Source organism: Teleopsis dalmanni, chromosome X, assembly GCF_002237135.1.
Source record: "Teleopsis dalmanni isolate 2A chromosome X, ASM223713v2, whole genome shotgun sequence".
NCBI lineage: Eukaryota > Metazoa > Arthropoda > Insecta > Diptera > Diopsidae > Teleopsis > Teleopsis dalmanni.
This window is the reverse complement of record NC_051848.1, coordinates 90,061,277-90,082,685: the sequence shown is the minus strand read 5'-3', so window position 1 is coordinate 90,082,685 and position 21,409 is coordinate 90,061,277. Positions and strand designations below refer to the sequence as shown.

The 21,409-nt window shown below is 31.2% G+C and overlaps 1 protein-coding gene across 1 annotated transcript in view; it reads left to right on the top strand.

Annotated features, from left to right (window-relative positions):
• The window catches only part of LOC119688690 (serine-rich adhesin for platelets), a 124,789-nt gene that overhangs the window by 55,329 nt on the left and 48,051 nt on the right, over positions 1 to 21,409 (top strand). The window contains exon 9 of the mRNA XM_038103357.1: positions 14,135 to 14,688. Coding sequence (XP_037959285.1) covers positions 14,135 to 14,688 — 554 coding nt within the window. The remainder of the gene's footprint in view (positions 1 to 14,134; positions 14,689 to 21,409) is intronic.

The window sequence follows — 21,409 nt, the reverse complement described above, 5'->3', positions numbered from 1 at the left end:
TATTAAAATAATAACGATAAAATAAATATGTAATTTTTTTAATCAATTTTTTAATGAAACTTTTTCAACGATGAATTTATTTTTCCTTCATTTTTTGACTTTTATTTTTATGTGAATAAACGTTACTGCGGTTGCATTCTGCATAAGTTCGTAAATCCCATGAACTCAAATTGTGTGGATAAAAATACATTCAAAATTAAATTAAAATTTAAAAAATCACATATGCAACAATTTTTCATATTTAATCGATTTCACAGATTTTGTAAAAATTTTATATTTTATAAAAAACTAAAATATAAAAAATATATATATATAATGTGTTTATCACACATCACACCAATTACATTGCAAGAATTAATTTAACTTTAATACAACAAGAAATCAAATATTAAACTTCATAGAATTATTATAGTTAAATACAAAGAATATATATATGTGTAGTAAATATACTTAGATAAATACATATTTAAATATTATTATTGTTATTGTTAATTGTTACAAAAATTCATACAGCAATTAAAAGAAATTATAGAATTTTACTTAAAATCTAAATTAACAATAACATATTTGTTCTGTGTCAGATTGGAATATTATTAACATTATTATTCGTATTAATTTTTCAATAATAAATCTTCTGTAACTTAAAATACTTTTCATAAATTTATATAGGTTCTAAGTACTGCTACCGTTTAATAAGATTTTAACTTCTTCTTCGGACAAAAGCATCTAAGTTTTCTGAAAATTGAACATACATCAATAATATGACATATATTTTCATTTCATGACGATTACACAAAGAACAATCTCGTTGAGATATATTAAATTCTCTACCATTCAATTTAAAAAGACCGCCTCTATATCCAAAAAGTACGCTCGATATATGCTGAGTGCATAACTATGCACAATGTCACATTACAGTTGTGGATACATATCATGAGATCCCGACCTAGCATTCGCGACAAAGGAATCGTGTTTTTGTTTAAAGTTATAATATTATTCTGCAATAATTTAAGATCCATACTCTGAAAACTGGTTATTGAAAAGCACAGTTCTAAACACATATTTTCTTAATCTTCGGCCCAATATATGCCTTTTTCAATTGTAAGTTCAGCTAGTACTCGAGGAAGCCTTGTGGAGGGAAGACTAAGAATTTTTCGTACATATGTAAAATGTGTAGACGGGTTCATTCCGTTGGTGAACCCGTTTCTAAGTGGAGTATATAGTTTGGGTTGTTAGTGGGTGTAAATAGTATCTTTTTTATAAAAATTCTAAAGAGTTTTTCCACTGGAGCATAGTGTTTATAACACTAAACTTGGACACCGTTGAGTATATTTATAAAAGTTATTTTAAATATATATATATATATACAAAATTTTCATAAAGTGTTAATTTTAAGAATATTATTTAACTCATTTGCAATAAATATTTAACATATAAAAATAGAGCTTTCTGCAAAAAGTTTTTGATTTGTAAACGATTTGATGAAATAGCATTTGTGCACTTTAATTGCATACTTCAAATCCATATACGTTTTCACAACTGATCAAAAAACCATGACTTCTTATATGTCTTAAACTTCAAACTTGAATAATTTGAATTGTAATGTTCAGTCTAGAAAATTATTTTTATTAATAGTCAAATATTAAAAACATGCATGAAATCAAAATTTCTCAATGAGAACTATTTTATACCTATTGCAAATACCAGAAACTGCTGAAAATTAAACAAACTTATTGGGTGTTGACACTGAAAAGATATAGGCAAGATTTTAAGGTTCAGACCCAAATATGTGTTAAATTTGAATATTGCCAGCGAAAAAAAATTTGTATATGTTGGGAACTTTAATCAACATTTTTTAACTTAAAGTTTTAAAACTTAAAAGCAGCATTGGTAAATATAATAAGTCAACTCAAATACTACATATGAGTTCAGAAAATATGCAGTTCTTGTTATTCATGCTACGACGTTGTATATCTCCGCTGAGCAATCCTCTATAGTAAGGGAAACGTTTCACCAGTAACATAAATCAGATGTGTTATATTGAAATAACATATAGTTAAAGTTGAAAAACCTTGATTATAATTTCTAACATATTATAAATAATAAGCTAGTTATACACTGTAAGATTTTGTGACAAAAAAGCTAGAACCTGGTAATGCTATTTTCGGTGATGCACGACCCTAGTTGTATACTATATATCAAGTCCATTTCAAAATTTGTTTATACAACGTGAATTTGGTTAATGTTTGTAGAGTCAATATGAATATGGATTTTCTTCTGCTCTAAGTCGAGCTCTTCTCATTTTTATTTCAAAGACGTCCTAAAATGGAGCTTCATGCCAAGTGTTATTATTCCAAGAAACTTAACTGCATTTGTATATGGACCAAATACTTTATACAATTGCTATTAATAGACTTATAGGCTATATTTTTTTAACTTTTTCTATCTTATCATAACTAAATCCAATGCCAAATGCAACTTAATTATTACCGCTTGATACATTTTTAACATTGCCAAAAAAGCCGTATCTCATACGAATCATGCAGTGTTATAAGTATAAACTTATGTTCACTAGTTTGTAGCACATCAGCATTTATTTTTTTTAATATACGAATTAAATTTCAATGAAAATCGACTTAAGCACTTTCTTGATTTACTCGAAAGAAACAATCTTGAAAATATGAGGACAAAACAGAGAAGTATTATTTTGATAATATACTCTTAAATTTTTGTATAATCAATTGACGAAATGACAACAAAAACAAACGTTTGAGCTTCGTGCTCTGAAGGGCGTCTTGACGAAAACCAAATCGGTGATTTCAAGAGGTCGAACTGTCGGACAATGATTTTAATGGGCTCAAGTCTCATTCTAATTGGGCTTTCGATTGCTTTACAATTCGACGAAAAAAAAAGAAGATATGCTCCCGCTACCAATAACAAAAATTTTTTCTTGCTCATTCCTATTTCATTCCTTGAATTGACCGTTAAGGAGTGAAATACAAACTAAACTCATCTCGTTCAGTATAGATAACCTAAAAGATATTTCATCCTTACCGATAAAAAGTCAGCCAAACTGTAAAAAATGAACTAGGCTGGTACAAAATCTGTTTTTCTGAAAGTCAATTCTACTTAATTATTTATTTTTCCCAAAAGTTTTCACCATTTTTGCAGTAAAAACTGAAAGAAATGTATAGTTTCTCTGCGTAAGTTTCTATTAACCAGTGATCAAAGAGAACTGAGTAAACCGCGCAGAATTCACACAATCCCTTTTTATGAGCGTCCCAGATAACATATTGTCTTGTTATATGAAGACCATGTTAACAAAAAAGTTCCACATGACCTAAATGTCTTCCATTTATTATTGGAAGTTGAAAAAAAAAGTGGTGAGTAATTCTCTAATGTTCTCTAGGAAACCATGAACCGGTCTACAATCCTCAAAATCCAGTCTTATGCATAATCTATATAATTGATATTCAGATGTCTGAGTTGGTGAATCAGCACCTTTACTATATAGTACTTGATTATTTGTTGTCTGGCTTTTATTTTCACATTGTGAACTCCATATCATTGACTTCGATACAGAGATGTAAAATACCATAATATGTTGAAATTTAAACCAAATTAATTTATACTTTTAAAACCAGAGAGGTTATATTTTTCACACCAATAAATACAATATAAATTCGTATTTTAATTAAGTATATATCACAGAAGTATTAAACAATTTTACTACTTCGTCTCTATAGGCGGAAGTTGTAAAAATATTTCTACTCTGCTTCACATTTCCTGTAAATCCAATATCACAAGAATTTCTGTTATTTGTTTTTAATTTAGTAAACATAGCAAAATTTATATCCTCCAATATTGCGAATATATTGATAGCTATAAAAATTTATCATATCGAATTTATATTTTTATAACGCAGGCCATTTGCTTTCTGTAGAGCAAATCATTTTCGCTTAGGAATACATAGAAAAACATTTTGAAATTTGTTCTGCTATTTTAATTAAAATGTTTGAAGAGAAATTTTCCATCATTTTATAATCAAAATAATGAAACTCCTTTATTAACCACAAGGACATAAAAATCATCAATCAAATTAGTCGGATACATTACACACCATTGTAAATAATTCAATTTCCTATTGGCTTGAATTTTATAAATACGAGTATAATAAAATATACTCAAGATTGTTTTCCCATACTTTTACAAGCTGAGATAAATATAAATCTATACAGGGAGTGCATATAGGTTGGGCACGTAATAATAATAACAACAGCAACAACAACAACAATACCTACGGCACTCACAAAAGCACTTAAATTGAATTATTGCAAAATGTGTTTTAAATTACTGTTGTCGTCGCTGCTGCCACTGCCAATACCACTGCCACTGCCACTGCCACTGCCACTGCTACTGCTACTGTATCTACCTCTGCTTCTGTTTCAACAACTGTTAATGTCTTTTGATGTTATTATTATTGTTGTTATTTGAGATTTCATTATGTGTGTTTATTTTTTTGTTGTTTGTGTTAATACGTGCAATTTTATTATTTGCAGTAAATACTATAAATAATAAAAGAAATATCAAAATTCTTTACCACTTAAGCAAGCAATAAGAAATACTAAAACAACAACAACAACATGACAGATTGTTTCCAAAACATTTTTAAGGATACGTCCATATTTCCAATATGTTTCCTAACATTGCTCCTATGTGCACTAGGAAGGAAATCAGGTAAACTGAAATCCATAAATACTGCTTCTGCAGTTGTTGTATTTGCTACTTCATTTGATCCTGTTGCCTCGAAAGCAATATACATTGCTTCAAAATAAAAAACAAAGTTTAATTCCTTCCATACATCGAATGTGACCCAATTTCATCTCCATTCATTAATAAAAGAAATTTCTCATGGAATACTTTCTTAATTATTACTTTTACTTCAACAATTCTTTTAAGTTTTCTCGTTTGGTATTTGATAAAACATAATTTAAAAATTTTAAAATTGTTTACTTCTTAACCACGAAATAATTTCTGGCCCAACATAAACCCACAGATTTGCTTAATAAAAAATGTTATTTATTTCCATAAGAATCTTATTTCAAAATAAAGTAAAACACATATATTATAAATATTAATGCTTTGAGTCAAATTCTCTATCAAGTAGATAACTTTGATGTAAACGTATTATGTATACAGAGTTGCTGAGTTGTATACATAGTGGCTTTGCGGTATTTTGGCCTATTGTTACCTTAGCGCTTGCTTCAGACGATCGACATTTTGGTATTTTTTTGTACCATTCTTTCATTTTAAAATACCCCTGACCGAAATACCCCTGAAATAGTATGGTGATATAAACATCAACTGAACACGTTGGCCGATTTATCACGGTGGTATCGATTCATGGTACGAGACACAAATGATTTCTTCACATTTAGGTGTTAGACGGCTCAAGCGACAGCCCCTTTTATTTTTTCAGCCAATATACAGAGCAATCACACTATCACGCTTGCATTCCTTCACATACAACTTCTTTTCTACAACAAAGAAATCCAGACAATGAACTATTAAATGAATTAATTTTGAGCTTTTTGTCATTATTGGTTTTACAGCTACAACGGTGCGGTTTTTTGCAATTTCCGTCAGCAACCCTGTATATACCCGTCAAAACTGCAGCTCATAAAAAAAAGATTTCTATAATAGAGGTCCAAGTTTCTACTTTTTTGACAGATTAGGCTGTACCGTTTATGATTACTATAGGTATAGATCCATTTACAATCATTTAAGTTGGAACCTAACGAAAAGCGTACTGAAAAATCGCATAGTTAGACGATTTTAGATAATTCCATAGAAAATATACCAGCGGCATCAGATAACACGTTCTTCTATCAAAACTGGCCTTTAATTCTCTATCAATTGTCAAGCAAGTGACTAAAGCTGCCAATGAAGTCGATATTGAAAGAAACGTGAAGAGCAAGTTAAGTCATAATTCTGAAATAGTAGTTTAGATTGAAATAGTAGTAGTAGATTAAATTAATTGATTTACAAAAAAATTTGTATTGGAGTAAAGCAAATTCATCCTTAACTTTACTATGCTATTATTATGTACAATCATTACACTATTAAAAGAAAAGGCAGCTTATTTCCTCTGCCGTTTATATTCATTATTTAATTATTAGAGTTTTTGTTTATAGCTATATATTTATTTTATTTACATTTATATGAATATACGACATACAACGTTACAGGTATCATCCTATCTAGTCGTCAATCAATAAGTTGATGGTTGATACAGAAAATTTCATGTGAATTTGAGCAGTTTTTCTTTTTTATACCAAGTGATGGCGAACTTTTTGAAGTTATGAGCAGTTAAGTAATGCGCGTCTCCAGACATCAGACATTAAGGACAGACCCTGCAGCTGTAAGCAATATGTTTGGATTGGCAGTTTTGACACATTTTGATTGCTTTTTGATTTCTGGTAAAAGATTTAAATTAAATTTTTTCCGTCATTACTTTCTGTATGCAATTAATAATTTTTCTGAACCACAGAATTGAGATTTACCAACTGTTTTGAAACAATATTTTCCACTGTATTCTAGAACCTTAGTGTGATCATCATATTTTTCAATCGTAGTTCTTAATTCTTAAATTTTGCATTATTATATCCTGCCCTAGTCACAACTGCCGAAGTATTTTATTCAATTCGGGTGTATTCCGAAATCTCTTAATCTTCTTTTAATCACGCTTAATCACTCCGATTTATTGACCGATTTTTGTGAAAAATCATTTTTTTATCTTGTATAAGAACAGCACATTACCATTAATATATAGAATGTTTCTTTGTTTTCCATTTATAGCCTGCAGTCGTCAGTATTTGAAACTCCTAATCGCACTTTACGCTTATTTAGAAGACAGTGACCAGTTATCATTGAATCATTGTTTTTAAATCTAATTTGTTCAGATTAAGAAGATACATATTTCCTTTTATTCTTTGATTAGTATGAAAAGACGAGTCTTGTACAGTAAGAGTCCTCTCAGATAGACCACTTTTGGTAACTATATTGGTTAAGTCCAAATTGATTAGACTGTACACTTGGAACACATTGAAAATCGTTTTTTGCTTTAAAGATTTTTAGAATATACATTATTTGTATTCACTTGCTAGAGTTTAATGTTAAGTTACTTTAAGTAGTTCAAGCATTTCATAAAGCATTTTAATAAAGTAGAAGAAGTATGTTAAGTTGTTAAATTTCCACCAAATATTATTTGTGAAAGTGTATATTTCATTTTTCATTCTAGTTTCAGATAAAACTTAAATAATTTTTGTATTAAATTTAGTGATCATTTTTGATGTGAAAGACTAAATGGCATTAAAAGTACCATCATTTCTGGTACACTGAACTCAAACTCAAGAAAACCCATTAAAAATGCTGCTACATAAGACTTTGCATTCAAATTCCAGTTCCTAAAAATCGTTAAAATCCTTTTTCTATCCATAAATAGGATAGAAAAAGTTTTGATTACTAACGAATTTGAAAACCCCATCAAATAATAGAGATTAACGATTTCATGGATAAATGATGAACGAACTCGCCACACCAATATGTGGTTTAAATTAAAGTAATAAACATGAATATGGTAATAAAAGTGCTAAAATGAAGCTTATTCTCGTATATTGCATGCCTAAATAATTCTACTGTCATATTTTTGGTTGTATTTTGCCACTTTTACAATAGCAACTTAAAATTTAAAAATATTAAATTTCTTTTTTTATCTGTGGTGTTGACATGGAAATCAAATTAAAGATTTCGCTGTGAACGCATTTGATTTAGAACCGATTTGGCAATACCTTGCTGTTTCATTGTAATCCATACTATAAAAAAGTGTTCATTCTCATAAAAAAGCGTTTGAAGAATGTGAGGAAACGCTGAGGTTTGAGTGAAATTAAGCAACTCAACAATACAGCAGGCAAAATGTATTCAACATCATGTATAACATACATATCCATATAAATATATTTCACTAAAGTTTAGTGAAAATGATTGACGTATACGTCAAAATTGACTCGTACAATCCAAATTTAGACATTCGATTGGAGGGAAGCTAATGTAAATGTTTAATAAAATATTTCTAACAAATCAATATTTTTCACCACTGAAATGCTATTATTCAATTAAGTTTCCAACACACGAGAAATTTTAATATAATTCAATTTTTGGTCCTAAAATACTCGTAATAAAATTTTATTGAAACTATTAAAAACCATATTATTATAGGGTCAAGTGATGTGTCCAATCTCTTTCACTTTAACAACAATTCAATGTTTCTATGTTTATGAGGTAACTTGTTTAAGTCCAATTCGTAATGTTTGGGACAATTTTGTAACTACAACTGGCTCTCCGAAGTTATTGTAGAGCAAATTATCTATGATAGCTACTCTCTGTTTTCGAAAAGTATGACATGTATAGAGAAAATTGAAATCAGCTTACTTTTTATTTATCTAGCTGCAAACTATAATAAGTAACATAGTAAGGAACACTCATTTTGGTGATTGCCTGCTCGTTAATGGGTTAGAAATTAGTACCATAAATACTGCCGTTCGTCGAAAGAGACTTCTCTCAATTCTATATATCTACTAATTTATTTTTTTGTTTTGTTAGTTTATATAAAGTACAGTATTTTACTTATTCTATACAGTAAGTTAGAAAATTTTTCCATTTACGCTACTATTGAAAGACATTTTTTATTAATAGTTCCTTTAATCACATACACTAATGTGAATGCCGATTCTGCAAGAAACTGTGCATATCAAGTGCTTTCCTCGCCAGCTTATCAGGCTTTTTATCTTTCTAAAGCCTTGCTATTCGATTCAAAAAAACATTCCGCCATTTGCTTAAGTTGATTGCACGTCCAATGGTATACTTTCAAGGGAGCTTTTTCTGTACAGCTAAAGAGGAATTGTGGTTGCCCATCTCAATATTTTGACATAATTAATTTTTATATTTTTTTAAAAGGATTTTAAACTATATACTTACACACAGCTATTCTTAAGTGAACTCGATATAGTCTTACCACCTATTCAAAAATCACACCAACTAATTGCGATTCCATTGCTCCATCTCAATTTCAATTTCATATATGAAATAAAGTTTTAAATCATTTGTTAAATGAATTATATAAAGTTGTAGCTAAGGACCCACAATTCGTTATAAGTTTTAATCTTTTTTAATAGTTGAAAATAGTATTAATGGTAAGTTGCCGTTATAATAATTATTATCATTAAAATAAGCACAACCGGGCACCGTCGACAAATGTATCAATTTACCTAATTGGACTGTAGCGAAAGTCGTCAGCTACTGTAGCCAGCGACTGTTGCTGAATCGCTCGTTAGGCACTTCCCTCATTTATTTGTGATATTTTATAATAATTTTAAATAGAATTAGTTTTTATATAATTCATTAATATATTAAGGAAAAACCAAAACAAAAACATTACTGAATTATCATGTGGTAGAGTTCAGTATTTATTAGAGCAATAAATTGTACATATCTCTCCTGAAGGAGACTCCCTGATAGACACAATGTTGACCAAATGTAAAGGAACAGAGTAATTTTCTTAAAATAAATTTACCTATTAATAATTATTAAAAAATTTTAACTTCAACGTTTTGGATATGTGAATTTGTTTTAAAGACATATAACATGTAGTAAATTCTTACAGAAAAATTTTAATTTTATATCAGAATAAGTAATTTTAAAATTTTAGACGTCAGACGTGTGTTTCACCAGTTTTAAGAGTATAAACAATTATTATAAGAAACTCTTCAAAAGTATTTCCAAATGGAATGCTTTTCAACTTATTTAATATTGTGCATTTTATACACGCAAGACGAAAAGCTAAGCAAAATCTCATTAAATGCAAAATAAAGTAAAACTTTTCACATCATTGTGAAGATTGTAAAAATACTTTGAAAATAACTTTTATGCTTTGATGAAGCAACTGCATCAGGCTTAGTCAAGCCAACGGATTCGTGGAATCTTGATGCGCCACAACAAGCTAAAATCAACCGAACTGTCTTAAATGGGAAGGAAAGCGACTAAAGCGACTGATATAACATAAAAAGTAGAAACGAGGACACTTACCAACTATTTTCATAAGTTGACATTCACGTTGCACGCATTATTAAGAAATAAAATATGCCACTGCCACAGTGCCAGTGTCATTCTTCACCTGCTCTCCTGTATCCCAATGCTCTGCATATACGATAATAACAAACTTGATATGCTCCGAAATAGCAATTAAAAAGTACAACGAAATTTAATATTTGAAATTCAAATATTAAATCAACGTGTAAAAAAATACAACGTCAAAATGTTGAAAACAGTAGGAACTGCAGTGAGTAAGAAAAAAGTATAGGGATTTTTAATCGCATTCACAGCGGTAAGTTCTTTATGGTAAAGTCTGACATATGTCAAGATAGATGCGATTTTACGTCGTATAAATACAAATAACCGCATTAAAGATGAGAGTTCCATTTAACACAGGTGAGGTTTGAGCAAAGCAGTTAAATAGAGTATGACTCTTATGGTCATGGAATGGCAATGACACTAAAAGAGTAAAGAACTAATAGCTCAATTCATATCACTCGAAGACCATAATGAGATTAATCACTTATCTTATCTGTCACTTAAGAAAAGACAAGAAACAATATATAAGAGAAAGTTACTAAATACATAAAATTTTTGTGGGCTTGAATAGACTGTGCTCAGTAGCACATTCATCTGTTGAAGTCGGAATATGTGAATAAAATGGTTAGGATGATGTTGCGTACCTTTTTTGTGATTTCTGGCTTGACTTTTTATAAGATCGGACATGTTGAGATTGTGGTGTATACATTCATTTCTCATATATCTAGGAGCATTTGGGTTTGGATTGGAATGCAGCAGTTCCCCAGAGTTCAATGCTATAAGTTCATATTGGCTTAAGTATAGCTTTGTAGGTAAAAAGTTCATCTTCGCTTGAGAGTTTTAAGCTTTTGTTCAGTATCCAGTAGAGCTCCCACAGTCTGATGTCAAGTGCTGTCCTTTTTGTAAAAATATGATGCTTCCAAGTTAGTTTTGTGTCAAAGTGTATCCCTAAATATTTTGCTTGGGTAGATTAGGGGATTAAAACATCGTTAAGGCGTACCAGTGCGCATATATTTCTTGTTATTGTAAAAGTTATTTGTGAAGAATTGGACTTATTTGCTTTTATTCTTCAGGTTTTAAGCGACTGGGATATGTCATTTAGCGCCGGCTGTAGTTTATTGAATGCTAACTGGTGATTTTTATCTGTAACAATCATCACAGTATCATCGGCAAAAATTCCAATGTCGGTACCAATTGTGGTTGGCAAGTCACTTGTGAAGAGTAAGTGTAACACAGGTCCCAAAACACTGCTTTGTGGCAATCCAGCCTAAATTAGTTACAATGTTGATATTTCTTGTCGATGTAGGATTTTAAGAAAATGTAGTAATTAGTTGAAAGCATATTTTTAAGCTTAAACAATAAGCCATTATGCCAAACTTTATCTAATGCCTGAGATAGAAATGCTGCTGTGCAGTAATTCATTTTGTCAAATGCCATGTAAATAATATTAACCACTCCGTGTACTTGCTCTATTGTACTATGCTTTTATGGGCACTAATCTGGTAAAGAAAAGATTTTCCAACAACTTGGACATAATCGATAAAAGACTGATTGGTCTATATGATTAAACATCTTCAGCAGTTTTTCCCGGTTTAAGTATCATGTTAATTTAAGCCACCCTGAATTGAGAAGGGATAAAGTCTTTTGTGACGATAATATTAAAAATTTTTCACAGTAGTAATATTACTTGATCTGGTTACTTCTTTAATATTTTTGAAGTAATTAAGTTATAGCCGGGTGATTTATTAATTTTTAGTTTTTTAATTTCAACTCTTATGTCGAAAATCAAGAATTTTCGTATCAGAAGATCTAGTTGTTGCGTTTGCTGTAATACTTTTCTTCAGTTGTACTATTTGGGGCTTCATTAATGTTTGGAATAAAAACTGTAGACAGATGGTCTGTAAGTACTTTGCATTTTTCGGTATCTATTCGGGTCTATTGCCAAGTTCGTTTTCACTGCCAAAGAGCGTAGTAGATGGAAGTAGTTGCGTCTAGTCATACAGCTGGAATGCTGGAATCTGGTGCTACTAATTACCATATTTCTAGCTGCGGCGAAATCAATCAGTCTTCTTCAATTATCAGAAGTTTTTGTGTAAAGGCTGAACTTTGCGACAGTAGCACCAAAGATAAGTTCTTTATTCATCTTTGTGTTGAACTCTCCTACAACCATTTTTGTGTCATGAAACTATGTATAAAAAGTTTCCTTGGTCAACTTTATCTTTCGTGGAGACATCTGCACAAATTAGAGTAATATAGAAAAATTTTGCCTTAATACAAATTTTAGCAAACCTTTCATATATAGGACTGAAGGTTGAGATCATTTTGCTCAACTGTCGGCGTATCGCAAACCCGACTCTAAATTTGTGCTTCCTAGCATGGCAGCTGCAGTAGATGACACAATGTTCTCGTCTAGAACATCCTTGTCCCGTTTATCGTATTTTCTGGGAGGCAGTAACGTCAGCCTTATATTTCTTATATTTCTTAAGGACATTAACCAGCTATATAGATGCACCTTCTCTGTAAAGAGTTTGGACATTCCAGGTTTTTTAAATAGTGTACTTTATAACGTTTGCGTTTGTCGTCATCAGTAGATCACTTCCTTATCTACTCCTTATTGAAAGGAGTTTTTAAATGGTTGGTTCCAGGCTCGACGCATATCCTTATATATCCATGAGAAGAATTTCGCTGCACACATTAGTTCATTACGCACGGATAATTGTAGTTAATTGCAGAGGGGGCCACGTGGAGGCTGTGTGTCAACTTGGAGAGAACAGTGGCAAGGATCGCGCTGGTATTTACCAAGTTCAATGAAATCAGACACTTTATTTTGTATGTTCACTACCACTAAAACTTTATTAAACATGCTTCTAAGCGATATCTTAGCTTAGCAAAACGATATTAAATTCTCTTATTCTTAACTTTAACAGAAAAATCAATAATATTGATCAAAATTTCATTTCAAAATCACCATAAACTTTCTTTACCAATTCTGAACCAGACCGATGTGTATTTACTCTAAAAGAAATTTGCGAGTATTTTATGATTTAAGTTTAAACATCCTTTAAACGAAGGAAAATTATTTGCACTAGAAGGAAGAAATTTTTCACAAGCTCATGGGTTTCCTTCTATGTGATGCGGTGCACGCTGCACTTGCACTTAATCACGTTGATTAAAAGGAATGTAAAACGGTGCACTATTATTTAAGCGCTCTCGTGCTCCTTCATAAATTTATAATCAAGAGCTGCTATGAAATTGTTCTAAGCTTTTAAAAGTTGTAAAATTTTGTAATCCGGAAAAATGCACAAAAAAGTGTATTTACCCAATTTGTTAACAAAATTAATACGTTATGCGTTGAAGCCAGTAGAGTATTTTCATAGTAATTTTAATTTACATTATAGATTAAAGCGAACTCATTAAAAGTTCTTTCCTTTAAGCACATAATCAGTTCTAAACTATCGTTTCAACACTTCCGAGTGTACTATACACAGATTACAGATTATAATTAATTTGTCTAAAACTCAACTAAAATACTTAAGGCTGAAGTACATATTTTACACAAGTATCTACGCTTTCATAACTTTAAACTAAATTAAGTATGTGCGGGTTTTTATTATGAGTTACTTTATTTATTAATAATTATAACTTTTCTGCGAAGGTGTAAAGTTTTTACAAATCAAAAGTTTCTTATATGCGGTGAAGTACTTCTAGCAAAAGTAATTACAAGTATAAAGTATGCGCAGAACGACATATGAAGGTTTCAATCGGCTTCCTCTAGGAAACGTATTTAGTACATGTGCTGATGCCATTTATACAACTATTCAATTTAAATTTACTATGAATGCATATCGAATTTTGGAATGGAAAGAAGTTTTAATTGATTGACAAATATTTTTCATATTTCCATATTTTTATGCTCTATGTTTAATTATGGTTTTTTTCTTTTTAGCAAATCAAGAAGTTGCAACTCCTGACACAATCTGCAGCACTCAACCGTGAAACAATTGCTGCTTCTCAATTAGCAACATCAACATCTACATCAGGAGCTTCAGCATCATCATCTATATCATCCTTAAGTGCTGGCAGTACTTCTGCATCATCATCATCATCATCATCATCATCATCATTATCAGCTTCGTCATCGTCTTCATCAACGTCACTTATCGTGTCATCTTCTCAGGCGTCATCGTCTTTCTCAACAGCAACACAAGCAGACATTGCAGTTACATCGTTGTCACCATCTCTAACAACAACTACAACTTTGACTGGCAGTGGGCAGCATTTAACAGCCACTTTACATAATACTGACAACCATGGCGGTACCAGTGGTACTACAAACGCTGTAGGCAGCAACAGTGCCAACAATAGTAGAGGTGGCACCAACACTGCTATCGGCAGCATTCTAACACTTGATGAGGATTTATTATCATTAGATCGCCTTACATCTTTACGTATCTACATGACATCAGTAAAAACTTTACCTTTCAATTTGCGTATCTATGGGTGAGTGCCAGCAGTCCACATAAATGAAAGCATATATTTAAGATACACCCATCCCACTACACATATTCACGAAATATGGTTCATTAACTATAAATGACTATCAGTGTTCGAATAGACGCCAACACTGACTATGAATTATAATATTGAAAAAAATAATAAGCACCTTGACTGTATATTTGCCAACTAAGAATCAATTACAGAATATATTTACAGTGTGATTAAACATTTGCTTTAATATGAAAATCGAAAAACTAACATATGTACCATAAAGACAACTAATCGAAATTTTTCTCCAACTAGTAACTGTAACCCGTCAATCAAATTGTTATTAAACTTTGACAGATGTTTCGTGAATATTCACACTTCACAACGACTGAATACATTTTTATTCCAGGGTTATTACCTACATATGAGATCAAAAACTTTCTCTTCATCTCTTAAGGACATTATTACTTTCTTTGACTGGAATAAATTAATAATTATGTTTTTATATTTTATTTTTTAAAAACTATTATTTTTTCTAAAAAAACATAACGTAATTAAATATTTTAATCCGAAAATTTTAACTTGGCTTAGTCACAATAAGCTTCGCTTGGAAAAGATTGAGACTTCCAGTTACGGTCTCTATAAATATCCGGCTTTAATCTGGGTGAAAGGGAAAATACTATTCTAGAACTGCTATCTCTATCTAGTAATAAAAAATGGTCAATAAGAAACATTTTTGTATTTTTTCAAAGGGCTAAATATGTCTTCTTAAGTTATTATAGATTGCTAGTACCATAATCCACTATAATCGTATTGCTTATATTAGTCTCCGATTAAACTATTTATTTTCTATTATTTTGATGTAAGTACTATTTAGGCTATTGAACAGACACATCTGCGGTTTTACTAAGATCGTATCTTAGAAAGAGAATTTGTCAAAAAAGAAAACATTATAGGTCAATAATCAATACGTCAATAATTCGATAATAAGTCGCACAAAATAAAGTTTTTTCTTAGTTTTAAAGCTCAGTATTTAGTAATGCAATCATCTTTTTCAGCCTTTGAATTCATCTCAGGAACACTAACGTTGAAAGCGATCCCGACAACCAGACCTAATTGTAACATTAAAAAAGTCAAAATACAAGACTTATACAAAAGTGAGGTACCACTGGTTCTCTCCTCTTTGGTCAACAAAACATTTAAACTATTTAATAAATTTTGCAACCTAAAAAGCAATCAAAGCGAGCCCCTAATTTTTAAGAAATACAAACTCTGATCAATCCAACACTGGTATATCAGTTAATTATCATTATAATAGCATTAGATATTATTTTGAGTTCATTTACCAACAAAATCCCTTTTATTGCATGTTATTGAACTTGCTTAGGAGCCGAAAAGACGGATTCACCTTGTTTCCTTCACAACTTGTTTTTATTCTGTAGAACCAGAATACCAGAATGGCATCTTATTGGTGGTAGAACCAAATCACATCTATTGTCATGAAGAAACAAACAAAATCGTTTTCGAAAGTCCGAATCGGTTAATAATTTTCCAAAACTACATCTTGTACTTTTGGCAATGTTTTTTGGTGTTGTTGTAGTTTTTGGACGTCCTTCAAGTTAATCGTTTTCCGAACCTGTGCGACAAGTAAATGCACTTTTTTTAAAGACCAACTGCACCTACCATACTTATCATTTTGGTATGATATCTTATAACCACACAATATTCAGTTTCTTTCATTGACACGGAAACTTGAAATATATTTTAAACAGGAAGGAAGGAGGAACTGATATATCAAAATAATATTTTGCTTAGGTTCTTATGAATGACGATATATTGAAATGCGTTTAAAATTAATGAATAGCTGATCCGTCACACGTTTATTGAACAGCTCAATTCTTATAAACTATTTTTAAAACGTTGGTTTCACACTTTTGTTTCTCTGTCAATATAATCAGAGAATCTATTTTACTATAAAGTTTTGAACACAATAGATCTCATAGTTCGTGGTTTGTCGTTGTCCGTTCCAATATATTACAGTCTTGTCATATTTATGGATTGATTATTAAACATGTCACGACTAGACATAACTTTTATTTTGTGGAATTTATTTTGATATGCAAAAAAAAAATCAAAGTTGTCTTTTTTTTGACAATATGACATTTGTATTGCTAAAATAAAGCTATTAAAACAAAAAGCAGTAGAACTTTTAATATGTTTCTAAAAACTTTTATTAACTTTGAAGAAATGCATGTATTTATTTGTATTTAAATTATACAAAGTTTTTGTATTTATTTCCAGTTTTTGTTTATTGTTTGCTTTTAATAGATACGATAGTATAAATTAGTATGCAATCCGCAAAAAAGCTCATTTATGCTAAAGATACTTACTCATCTGGTTAGAAAATGGTTGCTGTGAAGTCGCTTACTTCCTCGTAGTTTTACATTTATCAAATAAATTAGTTTATTTTTACAGGTTTTTATTATATTACCTGTTTAAGAAACTTTAATCAAAATATCTCCGTGAAAAAAGCACTTAATAAATCCTAATTATGCGCCCTAAAAACTTGAAACTTTACCCGGCAACTTAATTAATTTGATAATATTTTTCCTTTTTGTTTTCTGGAGCAATAAATAAAAATTGCAGTCCTCAAAAATAAAGAAAATACTGTGCGCATTGATTAAAGAAGTATTTAAAGCGTACTTGAGACTGAAAAAGTACTTCAAATATTTCAAGTGTGAGTAGGAGTATCTGTATCCGAGAAATTGTATTAAAAAGTGCGGAGCCGTAAGTTAAAATTTGAAAATGAGTAATTAGTTAAAAGCTGAACAGAACTACCCACTTTTTTTTTTTTAAATACCTATACATTTATTATTGTATCTTCTCTTATGTTACAATCAGACTAACAATAAGTTTTAAAATCTTATCACTAATTACATGATATAACAATTTTTATTTTGAATATACATTGTATAAAATAAAATAATTAAACCTTATATTACGGACTTCACTGAGATCAATGGGTTAAGTTTCATTGGAGTGAATGTTAGATGGTTTATTAAGCTACTTTCAATTTTATCAGATCACTTAAAAGAAAGGTGCGGTTTTTACTTTAAGCTATTGAATTGTACTTAATAGTTGGACAGTCAGCTCCTTTTAAGGGAGAAGTAATTGAAAGAAGAAATTTAGCTTTAACTAGAGGAATTTATAGATATCGGTAAATGCTTTCATTCCTAATATACCATGGGACTACAGTGATTATTCTCAATATTTTTGACTGAGCTCTTTGGATAATTTCAATATTTGAAACACTAGCATTACTATGTAGCTGGATACCTTAAGTTCATATTGGTTTTATGATTCAGTTATACAAGAATACTTTATACTCTAGGCACATGGAAGATCTGTTATTAATGAGCCAATTCAATTTAGAAGCTTGGAGCTTCATCTGAATTTTTTTGGTGTCAATATGTTTGGGCCAAATAGGTCGTCTGTCTAGGTGAATACCTAAGAACGTTATGTTATCTGCTTGTGGTATGGGAATGTTATTTAGTAAAATTGTTGAAAATGTACTCCGATTAAAGGTAAAAATGACGTGTGTACATTTTAGTTCATTTATTTTGATCCCTATTTTCACAGCCATTTCTCCACCCAAAATAAGTGAGATAGAAGTCGGTTTGAAGTTTGCACAGAGTTTTTGCTTTGGCATAAAATTGCCGAATTATTAGGAAACGTTGTGGTGACAACTGAACTACTCATCGGGATATCAGATGTGTAAAGTACATACAAGATAGGGCCAAGAACACTTCCTTGTGGAACGCCAGCTTCAATTGGGAATTAGAAGTCAATTGGGAGTAATTAGAATAGAAGTATATGATTTACATTTAATTTTCATGCTTCTGTTATGCAGATATGATTCTCAAACTGAGTAAACATTTGCAGGAAATAAACAGCGTTTCTTATATATGAGCCCATTATGCCATATTTTGTCAAATGCTTGTTTAACATCGAGAAAAACCGCCGAACAATATTCTCTGAGCTCAAATGTGTGTCTTATTTCGTTCGTTATACAATGCACTTGCCAAATAGTTCCATGTTTTTCCCTAAAACCAAACTGGTGGGAGGATATTAGGTTTTGAACGTCAAGGTTTTAGCTTTAAAAGCAGTGCTCTTTCAAAGAGTTTAGAAAGGCATGGCAGTAAGCTTATTGGCCTGTATGAAGAGGCAAGCGTGGGATCGTGACCTGATTTATGAATCATAATAATCATGGACGTTTTCCACTCTCTTAGCTAAAAGTCTAATTTAATAATGGCACTAAAAAGTCTTGTGACAAAATATATGGTCGAAACGGGTAAGTTTTTTATCATGATAGTCCGAGTGCCTTTTTGCAATCTAACCTGTTTGTGATTATTTGATCAAGATCATTGGCCGTGATATTCATGTCAATAGATGGTGCATGTAGATGCTGAGTGATAAAGTCATAATATTCTGTTGCTGGATTTAGTTGGAACACCTCTTTTAGGTAATCAGCAAAAACGTTAGATCTTTCTTTATCGCTTTGCGCCCAGTTTTCGAGAAAGTTTCTTATTGGAAAATCGAATGCTATGGGGGAATTTATACCTTTCCTAGCATTCCATAAGGATAAACATTTTATGCCATTTGGACATAAGTCTTGAATATAATTATATTGCATGACTTTGGTTCCCTACTTAATGCAGTTCTAAGTCTCCGTTGGGCATCCTTGAATAAGATTTTTGATGAAGGTGATTTTTGTAAAACTATATTCTCTAAGTCATTATTTGTAATTTCTTTATTGGATATGTAAATTTTATTGTCTTTAGGGATATAGTTTTCTGCTGCAGAAAATAGCATTGAGTTTAACACCGAGATTGTGTCTTCAATATGAGACTCTCACTTTATTTTGTAGTTTTTGTGTATGTGTGAAGTTATGCACTTTTTATATTCGAGTCAGTTTGTTCTAGGACTTATAAAGCTATGGGAATAGTCTCGTAACTGAGGACCATCAAGTAAGCAAAATATGACTGGAGAATGATCAGAAGACAAATCGCAGCTTGTGTATATTGAGATAAAGTTTCTGCTTTGTCTTTGATCACAGCGAAGTCTATTAGGTCTGGTATTTTATTATTATCTGCAGGCCAATATCTTGACTGCCCAGGAGAGTTCACGTCTAGTGAATTTTTTCTATTTCGAATAGAATTGTAAAACTGTTTACCTTCTGAATTACAACCATTTCCGTGCACTCCAATACATGTACTTGGCGTTGTAGTCTCCTGTTGTAAAAAAACTGTAACTTAGAGTTAAGAAATAATCTGTAAATTGATTCTCAGCAATGTTGTAACGAGGGGGGCAGTAAATTGCCGACAGAGTTATATATTTTCCTTACTGCTTAAGGCATATTGATGTGACTTGCACTTAGTTATGGGTATTTATACCTAGAAACATTTGCATTATTTAGCTTTGCATTTTAACAAAAACTGAGTTTAGCTCTGGGTAAGAGTGGAGATCATCATTTCCAAACTATTACTTTGAACTGGAGAGGCTTGTTGTTTGTCAGATTTAACGACATTAGCATCTGAAACACCTGTTGTCACAGGCTTAGAAAATAAAGGTTGGAGTACTTTAACCAATTTGATGGGTGTACTTCTTGTACAATTACGCAAGGCTTCTTTCTGCAGAGCGTACCTGTGCTTTAGTTCTCTCTCAATAAGATAGCCTCTGTAATTTGCGATTTTTTTATCGCATTCCGAACTACGGTGAAACCACATACTACGCACACTGTACGAAGAGTCCAATATGACTTAGTGTGACTAATTCTGCGGTGAAGTAAGTATTACAGGATGTAGATGGGATAGCTCTCATTTTTTTCTAGCTTAGAAGCTTCCGAGTGAAGTTCAACAATAAACATGGGTTATGGGATTTTATCTTTATTAACAATATTTATAACGACTCTAGCGCTGAAGTCTTTTCCACTTAGGGCATTTGTGATCTCGATGGGTTCTACATCTGACTCAATACCTTTAATAACGATAACGAATGTGTAGTAATTTTTCTTGCTGTCATCGAAAAGTTCAGCAAATCTATTACCAGAAAGTATGCTTGTGGGTGCACTATCTTTGTCAGTTTTATTTATTTTAGCACCTTTTGAATTGACTTTTAGAGGACTAAGTTTAATATTGACATACCGTTGTATGCCTCTTTGGATTTCAATTTTATTTTTTGGACTCGCTAAATCGGAAAATGCAAGCAATGCTGCTGTAGGTGCAATGTTTAGTAGGCTTTTATCAGGGGCAACGTGTTTGATGCGTCTAGTACCAGATAAGCATTACGTTTCTTTAGGATGCTTATCGTATGTCCTCTCTCTAAGGGAGGATTTTGATTACTCATTTGCATACGTTGATATGTATACAAATATCAGGATTACTATAAGATTTCCCATTGTATTTCCTATTGGTATTGTAGGCTTTGCTTCGTGTTAGCTTCTGTGGAACTCGTTTTTAAATCTTAATAACAAAAGTGGTAGTTACAAGAATACTTATTACAAACAGTTTTAAGACTACGAATTTAAATTTCTCGGAGACCGGCTTGAAAACTCGTCCGCTTATTAGAAATGTTATTTTGCAATTCTAACTTACATTGTGACCGAAAGGTTTTCGGAAATTCTCATTTAAAATTCGCGCGCTGTATATTTTTCGATATTTTAAGTTTATGTAGTTTG